Source organism: Meles meles, chromosome 2, assembly GCF_922984935.1.
Source record: "Meles meles chromosome 2, mMelMel3.1 paternal haplotype, whole genome shotgun sequence".
In the NCBI taxonomy this organism is placed as follows: Eukaryota; Metazoa; Chordata; class Mammalia; order Carnivora; family Mustelidae; genus Meles; species Meles meles.
Genome location: NC_060067.1, coordinates 36,283,858 through 36,296,625, shown reverse-complemented (window position 1 = coordinate 36,296,625; position 12,768 = coordinate 36,283,858). Strand labels below are relative to the sequence as shown.

General features: G+C 36.6%; 1 protein-coding gene across 2 annotated transcripts in view; it reads right to left on the bottom strand.

Annotated features, from left to right (window-relative positions):
* Positions 1–12,768, bottom strand: part of RFC1 (replication factor C subunit 1) — a 74,738-nt gene that overhangs the window by 21,236 nt on the left and 40,734 nt on the right. For both annotated transcript variants that reach the window (XM_045989099.1, XM_045989107.1), the window contains exons 5-10: positions 10,606–10,838; positions 9,489–9,566; positions 6,118–6,195; positions 4,835–4,922; positions 3,200–3,483; positions 718–825 (exon numbers count right to left, since the gene is read on the bottom strand). In XM_045989099.1, the coding sequence (XP_045845055.1) occupies positions 718–825; positions 3,200–3,483; positions 4,835–4,922; positions 6,118–6,195; positions 9,489–9,566; positions 10,606–10,838 (869 nt within the window). The remainder of the gene's footprint in view (positions 1–717; positions 826–3,199; positions 3,484–4,834; positions 4,923–6,117; positions 6,196–9,488; positions 9,567–10,605; positions 10,839–12,768) is intronic.

Below are 12,768 nucleotides of genomic sequence, written 5' to 3'. Positions count from 1 at the left end.
CCCCCACCATTTGTATGCTCTCTCTCAAATAAACAAAATCTTAAAAAAAAAAAAAAAAAAATCCCCAAGCAGATGAGCTTGCTGAGTCTTTCTTAAGAGTCTGTCTTACACCACATGCAAGAGGCAAGGCTAACACCTTCCTCTAGCCTCCTACACAACCCACCAGCCCCTTAACGTTCACCCTTACCCCTTCTTTATCAGGAAACTACTAATCTCCATTTGTGATCTGAATCCCCTCCCTTTCTACTGCCTCAGAAACCTCATACTACATTTGATTATCCTTCTCTTTCTGGTATGCCTTCAATCTCCCTTTCTGGTGGATCCATACTATCAGCAAAAAGTACTGGTCTTGTGACTACCATATTCCTCAAAGCTGAGCCCCTCTAGGGTTGTGGATTACTTAAAGGAAAATTCTTCTTTATAGTATAAAGCTGTAATTCATAACACGAATAAATAGCCCTAATTCACAAAGATGGTGACTAAGGCTTTTCTGTTAATTTTTTTTAAGATTTTATTTTTTTAAGTAATCTCTAACCTCCAACGTGGGGCTCAACCTCACAACCCTGAGACCAAGAGTCACACACTCCTCAGTCCAGCCAGGCACCCTTGTGTTAACTGTTAATTATCTATTATCTGCTGCTGTGAACACAGTGAATACATGCACAGACCGAGGGGCCAGAGGCCCTGACAGACTAGCCTGCCTCTCAACATTCATACCTTCGGTATTTCTTTGGAGCCCAGAGCTTTGGGACCTTCTCGATTTAAGTAGCTTCGATAAGCTTGATAATTAGTGCGTCTCTTCTCAGAATCTTCAGGACTTACAGACTTTGGGGAAAGGGGAAAAAAGAAAAACATAACTGAATAAAGTCATGCAAAATTCACATAAAATTAAAAATATGTATCACTAAATAAAATGAAGTCACTTCTATCTTTGGTCCTGAATTTAACATTTTAGCTACACAGGTACTCCCCAGTTTAGACATGCCTCACTTATACACCTCCCAGCATCAGCTCTTCTCAAACTTTCTGACTCTCTAAAGGCACATACTGCAAGGGCCTAATGCAAGATTAGGTATACAAGCCAAATTGCTAACCCCAAACGAAGAAACAAAAAAAGTATATTTTATTTCAAAAATTCATGTGAATTTCAAGTTCTTTTCCATAATATATTCATGCATATTTCAATGAAAAAATTAATTTTCCCTCAAGTATACTTGATCACACAAGAAGATATCCCATGTTATCCCGTACCCTTGCACACCCCTAAAACAAAGTAAATGGCCCTATACCTCTGAGTATATGAGCACAACAGGCTGAGAACTGATGGCTTCATATACAGCAGGTTCAAACAACAGGCAAGCTTTGCTCCAAAAAGCTGATACGTTTCCATACGCCACCACCTCCCTTCCAGGTTTAATCTCTCCTATTCTGTTTCTCTCAGGAGACCTTACTAAGGGTCTGTCTCAGAAAATTCTGTGTAAACTTTTCAAACTATATATCCTTGGACTCACTCCAATTTTCTGAATCAGAGATATGGGGTATGGCTAGGGCACGTGTATTTGGGGGAAAAACATCCTAGATAATTCTGATCTGAGAACCACTACAAGAATGGTCTCGTGTTTTTTCTACTTCCTATTTTCCACTTTTTTAAGCCAGTTCAAATCCCTTTGAGGACTGAAAAAATATGATTTTTATACAAATAATTTTAATCAATAAAATAAGTAAGCCTCTTTGGCTATCTGTAAGTCATCAGAGGCTGCTCCCAAACTCTAATTGTACTTTTTAAACAGTGGTTCTCAAACGCTGGAGGGCATTCGTATCTATCTGAGCTTATTAAAATATACCTGTCCAGACTACAAAACCATATATTTAACAAGCTTCACAGGAGAGTCCAATGCATACCAAAATGGGAAAATTATTCATTTATAACATTAATTCTACAAAAAATATAATTCTGAATTATAAACCACTTACAAAGTAACTTTGAAACACACCCACTTATGAAGTCCAAATTTAACCAAGGAAGACTGAATTTATTAAACCCTCAGATATTCTCCAAACTGCTAAAAGTAAAAGTTCTAAGTCATTTCTATTCCAACTTTGAAAAATAAGGTGAAGAGTAAAGTAACATTTAAAGATTTCTTCTCCTTTAATAAAAATAGACCGGCCTCTATAAAATGAACATGCTTAGTGTGCCTGAAGAAAAACATTCATCCACCAGATAAGTATTTAGTGAAGAAAAATTGGAGACCAAAAAGTTAATTGTTCCCTTAACCATATTTATGAGCACTAACCACAAACAAAAGCATCTAGAAATCACCATTTCACTGTTCTGCACTAAAAAATAACGGTGATGTGCAGTTAAAATAGATAATATTCTACTTCTAATTTTATGTGCCTAAGAGGCTTGAAGGAATAGTGGCTTCTCACTACGAATCTAAGTTGGTTCCAAATTACAGATTCTAAGAAATCAATCAATTCTCAAATATATATGGAAACAAAGATTTTGAAAACCATTCTGCATTATTTCATTGCTTTTTGCCTTTGCAAATGATTTCATTATCTCAACACTGTTACACCAGAGCAAAAAGGGGTACCGTCAGGACAAATCCAAATGATTTTAATAATAATAGCAAAAACTTAGTATGTACCAGGCACTATTCCAATATTAACTCAGATACTGTTATTATCCCTATTTTCACAAACGAGGAAACCAAAGCGAAGAGAAAGGAAGTAACACATCTGCTCTGCTCCATGGCGGGGCTACGTGATCTGACAATGGCTCGAGAGTCCGTGCTCAGAGCCCCCGTGTTATTATACTGCTGTTTTCTGGGCCTCAGAGGATGAGTTTAAAGTTGGCTCTGCTACTTACTAGCTGCATGATCTTGGAAAAGTTATTGAACTCTTTCATCAGCCTGTTTCCTCCTCACCGAAAACTAAATAATAAAAGTATATCATCTTACAAGGTTGTTGTGAAGATTACATGAGATATCGTATGTATTAGTGCAATCTCCAATACACTCAATAATAAGTACTGGCTAGTTTAGCCATACTAATAAGCCATATTCTGCAACAGCATCTAAGTCAGATAGCTTAAAAGTGCTATAATGATTTATAAGGCTAAAAATAAAACTTGAAAACAGTCAAACCCAAATCAACACATAGCCCCCAAATGATACACTTTTAAAAAAATTTCTACCTCTTTTTTAGCTGGAGAACTTTTGGGTTTCTTAGGAGTTTTTGTCTGTCCTTTTAATTCAACAGCATTTTCTTTTCTTTTTGAAGCCATAGGCTCTGTTTCTTTATAAGAACTCTCTCCCCTTTTTTTCAAAAGGGCCACCTTGGAACTGGCTTTTGGAGAAGTTTCTCCTATTTTGTGAGGGGACGACTTCAAATGTTGCTGAGATCTTATCAAACTTTCACATTTAGATTGCTTCTTGGGACTGCAGTTCTTTCTGTCATCTGAAAATTGTTCTGTTTTTACTAGGAAGAAAGAAAACATTATGACTATTGTTTTGGGGAAAAAAGGTTCCCCAAATCGAGATTTTTTTTTTTTCGTTTTTCAACTGAATAATCTTAGTAGCATACAATGTCATATCATGATTTCTTAACATTCACATTAAGATTTTAGTTCTTTACACAGAACACTTTTTTAAAAATTAAACATTGTGCATTTTTATTTTTTTTATTAAAATATTTTACTTACTTATTTGACAGAGATCACAAGTAGGAAGAGAGGCAGGCAGAGAGAGAGAGGAGGAAGCAGGCTCCCTGCTGAGCACAGTGCCCTATGCGAGGCTTTAACCCACTGAGCCACCCAGGCGCCCCACATTTGTGCATTTTTATAAAACCAGTTCAAATTAAAGGATCTGTCTTTTTAGATATAAATGACTAATGGGGTGCCTATTATGACTTTTGAAATATAAATGACGTAAGGGGCGGCTATAAATGACTTATGCGCATCAGTTAAGCATCCTACTCTTGATTTCGGCTCAGGTCAGGCTCTTAGGGTTGTGAGATCAAGTCCCGTGTCAGGCTCTGCACTGGGCGTGGGGCCTGCTTAAGATTCTCTCTCTCCCTCTGCCCCTCCCCACCCCCACCAAAATAAATAAATAAATATAAATGACTTATCACTGCAAATGATATAGTAAACTACATCTAAGGACATGGCCTTTACTCCATAGATAAACTTCAATGACCTGAAACTTAACACAGAGAAAACTTACTGAGTAGAAGAAACTTAACACAGAGAAAACTGATCCTCTCCCTCCCACTCTCTCCCCTTCCCTGCTCTCCCGAGGACACTCTCTCAAATTAATAATTTTTTTTTTAAATTTCTGTGTTTGTAATATAGTCTAAAAGCCCCAAATCCTGTAATTTCAAGACTATATAAATGAATTTACTTACAGGATTAAGACCATCTATACAAGTAGATGCTTAGATTATCAGAACCGAGTAAAAAATAAACCTACAATCAGCAGGAGAGAGTCAGATGACCTGGACAACTATGAGTCAACTCTATGAGCTCGAAACATCTAGTTCTTTGCCATGATACACTGAGGCCCATATTTTGCGCTACACTTAGAAATTACCATTAACATGAAACCAAGAACCAAAATACATTTTTACAACAATCATAGAGTAGACAGGCACTCAATACCAGCTAATATCCAAATACAAGCTTTCAAAGTATCTAAGAAGAACAGGCTTCAATACTCCTATGAAATAATGTCTACCAAACAATACAAGGCAATTACTGAATAGAATGTTTAAACAAGTTATCATGAATTTTTTTCCGTAAACGCTCCAGCTTACTTTCTTCTGTTAGCATTACCTTTATGAGGAGATTTATGTTTTTCTGCTTTACTTAAATTGGCTTGGACAGATGAAAACGCTTCTCTCTCTCCTGGGTCCTTCCGAGCCTAAGAAAATTTCTAAGTGTCAAATGTGACAAATAATAAGAAAACTACTACCACAAAATGTGTTGTTAAAATTGACCAAAGTTTTAATTTAATTAACTTAACTTTTAATACTAAGATTAAGGGTCACCTTCCAAAGCAAGAAGACAATACAATAAATTTTTATTCATTCATCCCTATACCTTCTGAGAAAAATGAAGCATTTTTTTCTTATGTTTAACTTTACAGATGAGGAAACTGATGAAAGGTTATAAAAATACATCTATAAAAAAGTATCAGTTGTTCCCAACTTGTGAGAATGAAAGACTTGCTTCTGTTTCTTTCATCTCAATTCTCAAATTGTTAGTATTATACAGCTAAAAACTAAAATCTAAACCCAAAATACTAAATTAAAAAAACAATCTAAAGCTCAAAAGAAGACAGAGCACTTTCTCAAGAAAGGGAAAAAAAAATCCACTCTCTCCACTACTCCTCAAATCTCCATTTTACAAAGAGGTCACAAATTGGGATGCATAACACAATATTTTTTTTGATAACTATAACTTGAATGACTTTGGGAGAGTAAGGCTTTTCAAATGACAAAGTTCCCCCAACTCCTTATTGTCTTACACCCACCTTCTGTAAAATCTTTTAAAATAGTCAGATATTGATACTGACAATACTAATAGAATATGATTCGATGGAAACAAGGCTAATTTTTGGAGATCAAGTGAGTAAAAAAAACACTGATGCTTTTAAAGATTCCCAAAAATATACTCATTATTATTTGAGACTGTCCTAACAAAGATCTTAAAGTGACCTAACTAAAAATAGCAAAACTGTGCTCCCAAAAAGACAGTAATTAACATTAAAGTTATTAACTTTTAAGTTCCTTAGGAACCTTTGTAAGTGTTATTCTCCAAACAAGTTCATAAGAATCCATTTGTGACAGAGAAAGTAAAAGTTATAATTCATTGTTTTGTGAAGAAAGGTTGTGGTTGGCTTTGGCTCGATCAACCTTCCTTTAGTAAGGGTAAGCTTCTTGATGAGCCTCTCCAAAAACATTTTTATAGATTTTATAGATTAAAATAATTTAGCTTCTTTCTAGAAGAGTGACTCATTGTTGTATCTCCAGAGCCTAGAATACACAGGTATGAAAGGGAACCCTGATCTGCAGTGTATACTCAGAGTGCAAACAATCAGCCTGGTGAAACACTACCTTTTTGGTCTTGGGTTCTTCGTCCAACATGGCTAATGTTCTGGCAAACTCTTCATCTTCATGCAGCTGTCTCTCCAGCTGTAAAAAGTATCAACAGAATAAAAGTTGCTTTTGTTTCTTTCTGTAAATTAAAGTTTTTAAATGTTTGAGTCATGATACTTAGAAGAAACTGGAGAAAACATTTTCCAGAAAGTATGACATTCTTCTACTTAACATTAATAGTTCACAAAATCACAGGTTTGCTTCATTAAGCCAAATTAGATTTCAGAACAATTTATTTCTAGTTTTACAGGTGAAACAGACAAATTGATATTTTAAGTCACATTTCTCACTTATAAAGTTCAAAGTCTATAGCTTTTTTCTTAACAGTCCCAATACAACACTTACAGATCTCTTATTTCTATTTATTTTGAACTCTACAAACAGCTCTGAAAAGAGTCTCACCCTAACGGAAAAACAATAGTCTGAAGGGCACAAAAAAAAAAAGTAAGAAATCAAGAAAATTATATTTCCTTTGTATACAATATACAAATGTAACTGCCATTTATAACCATCAAATTTTAATTTTCAATCACCAATTCAAATGTATCTGTTCTGACTTCTGAAAATTTAAGTTATCATATCGGAAGTTCTCCTAACATGCTAATGTGACACACAGATATTATAATTACTTTGTTGTTATTTCTAGTGTTTTCATTTGCAGCAAAATGAAGCTTTTCCCGAAAAGAATGCGTAGCAGTGGAATATAGTTCTCATTTACAAACTAACTGGTGTTATGCCCCCTGATAAAATGGCTTAATGTAACAGCAAACAAAAGCCTCCCAATATTATTCAAACAAAGGAAAGAACCTCCAAATCCATCCCAAAAAAAGAAAAGTGGCATATACCTGATGAGAACACAGTAAACAAGCATTTTCTTGTTTTTTCTAAAATGAACTCGAGCTACACAGAACCATAAGCAAGCCAGACAGATGCCACATCAATACATTCTCTGTTGCCTAATATATGCTCACTGTAACTGAGCTCCACAGCTAACGCTAAGAACAGTATGAAACATCTTCATCATCGAAAGTCTTTCAAACTCTAAACCTCCAACTGCCCAGCAAGGATTTCTGGTTGAACTCTACACCATTTTTCCAAAATTTCACACTACATAGTATCCTTCTAGTAAAAAGGATCCGAGAAGGCAGAACAGAAGAAATGTAAATGGCACCAGAGTTCGTGTAATTCAGTGTAATCGAGTAAGATGGAAAAGATTTTGAAAACACGAACTACAAACTGTCAAAGTGATAAAATGTGATCAGATATAGTTCAAAAAACTGGATACTGTTCTCTCGCAATATTTACTGAGGCTTTTCTATGCCAAGCCCTGAAATAAGCACTGATGTCACAAAGGTTGAGTGAAACATAAACAATCCACGCAGGTGGCGCTTAAAGCCTACAAGGAGGGGAACACATGAATAGCAATTCTAATGCATGTTTAAAAAATGGGGTGCGACACAGTATGTAGGAGGGGTTTCTAATACAGTTTAGGAAGTGTGAGAAAGTGATCCCTAAGCTCATGAACAGGAAGGGAGTTGTTCAGGCATCAGGTCTGGAGCCTCTGACAGAGACAAACACTCCTCCTTGAGATATATTTTCATTCTGCTTCCAGAAAATACCAAGCTTTCCTCATTTTCCTACTTCACTAGCCACTTTCTTAAATCTCCTTTGCTGGATCATCCTCTTCTTCCTGACCTCTACATGTTAACAGTACCCTAGAGTTCAATCTTGAGACTTCTTTTCTGCTTACATATTCTCCCCCTGGTCTCATCCAGTTACACTGGTTTCAAATACCATTCAACTGCTAATGTCCCCAAATACACATCTTCAGCTTAGACCTCCTGCCAACTCCTCGATTCCTCCGCAGCCTCCTCCTGACCCCCAGCTCCAGATTCCTCTATCTAAACACCTACTCTGCACCTCCACTTTGAAACCTATTAGACATAGGTTGGTCCAAAACCCAATTCTTTTCTTTGTACAGTGTTCACCTTAATAAATGGTATCACCGTTCATCAGTTGCTCAAGCCAAAGAACATGGAGTCATCTTTGCATCTTCTCTTTCCCTCATACCTTACACCCAATCTGTAAGCAACAACTGGAAGGCTGCACCTTCAAAGCACGTACAGATTACAACCACTTCTCACCATCCCTTCCATTACCACCAAGGTACAAGCCAACATCTCCTCTCATCTACATAACTATAACAGTCACCAAACTAATCTGCCTTTTTTTTTTAAACTAATCTGCTTTTTTTTTTTCCAGCGTAACAGTATTCATTCTTTTTGCACAACACCCAGTGCTCCATGCAAAACGTGCCCTCCCCATTACCCACCACCTGTTCCCCCAACCTCCCACCCCTGACCCTTCAAAACCCTCAGGTTGCCCCAACCTCCCACCCCACTAATCTGCTTTTGATCTTGCCGCACCATAGTGTATTAGGCTCCCAGCAGCCAGAATAATTTTCTTTTAAGATCCATAAAATCATGTCACTTCTGTATTCAACCATTCCAATGGCTTATTTCACAGAGACCAAAATCCAAAATCCTTACTATTCCAAGTCCTTTTGGTAGGTTCCAGAGACTCATCATGACTTTCAGGATTTCCAAATTCATCAAACTCAAATGTTTCTCCCTGAAGAAAAGCACTTGCTTTTCTGTTTAGAGGAAATCTTCCTCCACGTAGTCAGCCCCATGGCCCACCATTATCATTTCATTTTGTTCCCCAATGTCACTTCCTCAGTGGGGCCTTCCTAACCCCTCTTTTTAAAACAGAACACTCATAACCCCACTAATCATCCCCAAAACTATCTATCCATACCTTTACTTTTCTTCACAGCATTTAAAATGACCTGATATTTTTTTTAACTGCAGTATCCTTAACAACACCTAGCAAGAACTGTGCCATGCACTCAGTAATGCTTGCTATTTGTTGAATGAATATAACAGGTTTACCACTCAAGAGAGCACTCTGGAATAGATCTAGGGATCATGAGCATATACACAGAACTTATAGCCACAGGAGTGGACTGAAATTGCCCATAGTGAAAAGAAAATGGATATGACCAAAATAACTATTTTAACTATACTAAAAGAAGGTTTCCATTCAAAGAAATCTAACAATAAATTTTTAAGTAATTATCCCCTGCTCCGATCATTTGTCTTTTACATAAATCTAGATTTTTATGTATTAGATTTTAACGTACTCTACACACAACTCTTACAGTAAGAGTCAATCCATAATTAAACTAGAACATCCCAAGTGTCTGCCTGAGTAGACTAAACAGCAAGGTACAAAAGTTGTTAATGATACTTAAAACAAAAGGCCAATACCTCTGCATCCTCATCAAGTTGCATTTGCTTGGCAATGGCTTCATCATTTAATCTGGAATCATCTGCGTTTTGTGAAGGCTATATTTCAAAGAAAATCAAACAAGATCAGCATAAGCCTTAAATTAAAAATAAGGTGCTTTTTCTTGACTGTAGCTTATTAAATACACCAATGAGAGAAAAGTTTATGCTATAAAATAGTCTCAGTGCACACCAGCCAGAAGTTAGGTTCACATCTATTCCCTGACTATACCCAATTTCCTAATGAGCAAATATCCTATAAACAGATGGTTCTCACTTAATTCTACAGAAATGTTCAAAAGTACCCCCAAAAAGACCTGTAGATCAACATCTTGGCTTTAGAAAAAGTCCAGAACTTTGAAAAACCAGTACATGTGAATGGTCACATTTATCCTACGGAGGCACTAATGAAATCAACACACACCATTGGTCAGGGTTGAATTCAGGAGATTACTTTCACTGTAACTTATCTGTATTTGTTTTCTAAATGTTCAGAAAAAAATAAATCCAACTTCAGCCAAAGTAAAAAGGTCAAAAGTATAACAGGTAAGCCCTATTTGTAAGTTATATACTTATGACCTATTTGGGAACAAGTTTATCATCTAATTTGGTCTGGCTGAGGTCAATGGTAAAGTGAGTTTGCATTCTAAGTATTTAAACTCTAAGAATTACAATCTTAGATACTTATGATTAAATCCTTATGATTTAAATTCTCTTTTCCCACTTTCAAATATTAAAAAAAAAAAAATGTGCAGGGGCACGTGGATGGCTCTGTCGGTCATGACGCCAGTGAGGTCCTGGGATTGAGCCCCACATCAGGCTCCCACTCAATGAGGAGTCTGCTTCTCCCTTTCCCTCTACCTGCTACTCCCCCTGCTTGTGCTCTGTCAAATAAATAAAATCTTAGAAAAAAAAATTAAATGTGCAATATTTTAACTTCCTCATCCTCTAAAATGATGGCAATGTTTAATCATAATCATAGGAAAATTATTTTCATTAATAAAATATGTTGACCTATTTTTAACATCTGACTTTCTATTAATGTAACAGTGAATGGGTCCAAATCCTGAACATTCTTGCTTGGCTGTTAAACACTCACCTCTTTTCTTTTGCTTGCTACCATCTTCTTATCTGATCTTTGGACACTTCCAGTTCCAAAATAATCAAGCACTGATGTGGGGGTAAGTTTTATTGGTGATAAAGGTTTATTCTTGGTCTTAGTGTTTTCTTCATTCTTTTTCATGTTTGATGCTCCAAGATAACTATTTGTAGACCCTCCATTCTCTTTCGATTTAGAGGCTGCTTTCTTACACATAAAATCATCTTCTTCATCTTAAATGGAATATAACCAAATACTGTGATAAAACATCGATTCTAATTATATAAAGCAATGACTTCCCCCAGATTTATAAAAAGCAAACCAAAGCTACAGAATGCTGATTTCTTTTCTTCCTATTTCCTGAATTCAATACTCATCCCCACATTGACCAGTATCACAGATGTAATAAACAATTTCCGCCAATTACCACCCAGAGTACACAAATATATTTATTTATGCATGTATTCAACGAATAGTTAAGGCACCCATTATGTGCTGACACTGAGGGCATAGCAGTGAATAAAAAGGACAAAATCCCTGACCTCATGAAGTTTGGAGTCTAGAAGAAGAAAAAGATAAGAGAAGTAAACAAATACATGCTGTCAAGTTGTAATTGCTATAAAGAAAAAGTAAAATACGAAGAAGGAATTAAAGAGCAACGAGGGGTTCTCTTTCGGTTATGGTGGTCAGGGAAAGCCTCTCTGATGAGCACTGAAGACAACTCAGGCAATGAGAACTGCAAGCGCAGAAGCATGAATGTGAGTGTGTTTGGCAGTCATCGTGACTGCAGCACAATGAAGGGGCTACAGCACTAGAGTTAAGGTGACAGAGGTAGGGGCCAAATCATGTGGGACTCTCTAGGTCATGGAAAGAATGTTAGTTTCTATTTAGAATGGGAACCCAATGAAAAATTTTTAACAGCGTATTAAGTGATCCAACTTAAGTCCTATCCTCTGGAGAACACACTGTCAAGGGGTAAAGCGAATGCAGGAAGACCATGCTGAAAGCTACTGCTGTTCCAGGAGAACTGCTGATGCCCTGGACGAGGTGGCATTTGCAGAGGCGGTAAGAAGTCCGGCTACATATGAAGGTGGACTGTCCAGCAAAGTCTACCCCTTCATTTAAGACTTGAAGCATTTGTTTTGTTACATTTTATCTTTCTAAAAAGTTCCCATTAAATATCTGGTTTTTAAAGTTTTCCTAAGCCCTCTAGTCTTTCCAATGCTTAGATACCACAATGTACCTCAAAAGGGTCTAAATAAACTTTTTTTTGGTTTGGATCAGTGATTCACAAGATAAACAGCTCTTTGTGTTGGCCTAATCACCAAAGAAACCCAATAAAAAGAAAAATCTACAAGGCAATTGTGAAGACTAGGTCAGTGGGGATGGAGGGGGTCGCTTTATAAATCTGGTGTGCAAGGCCTCAGAGGAGTGAGTCACTTCCTCTCAAGTGCGCCCTCACTGAACCGAGAGCATTTGCCAGGCACTGTGCTATTCCTCTGTGGTCATCTCAAAGAGGAAAGTACCTAAGAAATGTGAAAATCAAAAAGCATTAGTCTTACCTTCTAATTATTATGTTAAAATGGAATTATAAACTTTACAGAGTGTAACCTTTACAGGTTTCTAATTACTAAAAATAAAAAGTAATCCACCACTTAAAGCAAATTCACTACAAAGGAACTGTTCCTTCACTACAAATTCCCAAAGAATTTATACCTCAGGCTACCTACCCTCCAAGAGCCTGCAATAGTCATGGATAAATTTGTAAGATGATTCTACACTCCTTGCCACCAACAACTGGACCAGGAGCGGGCACTTATCAAGATGGGGGCCAATCTTACCCTTGATCAGTTTGCCGAACTAACATGCTTAAACTAAGACACTAAAGATTCATTCCTGCATTCACTGAGAAATCACAATGGCTTAACAAATTCCATTTTGCTTATTAAGCTAGGTTTTTTACAGTAAGCAGGTTTTAACCCACAATCAAAAGATTTTAATTAAAGCATTATTTGTTTTATTTATCTTCAACATGTTCAATCTACTTTCATGCTTAAAATAAAAATTCATTCGTAAATCTTCCTAAAATACATTGATGGTTTGATATACTTACCAGATTTCGGTTTAACCACTGTTAACCAGAGTCAGCCAACAGACTAGGTT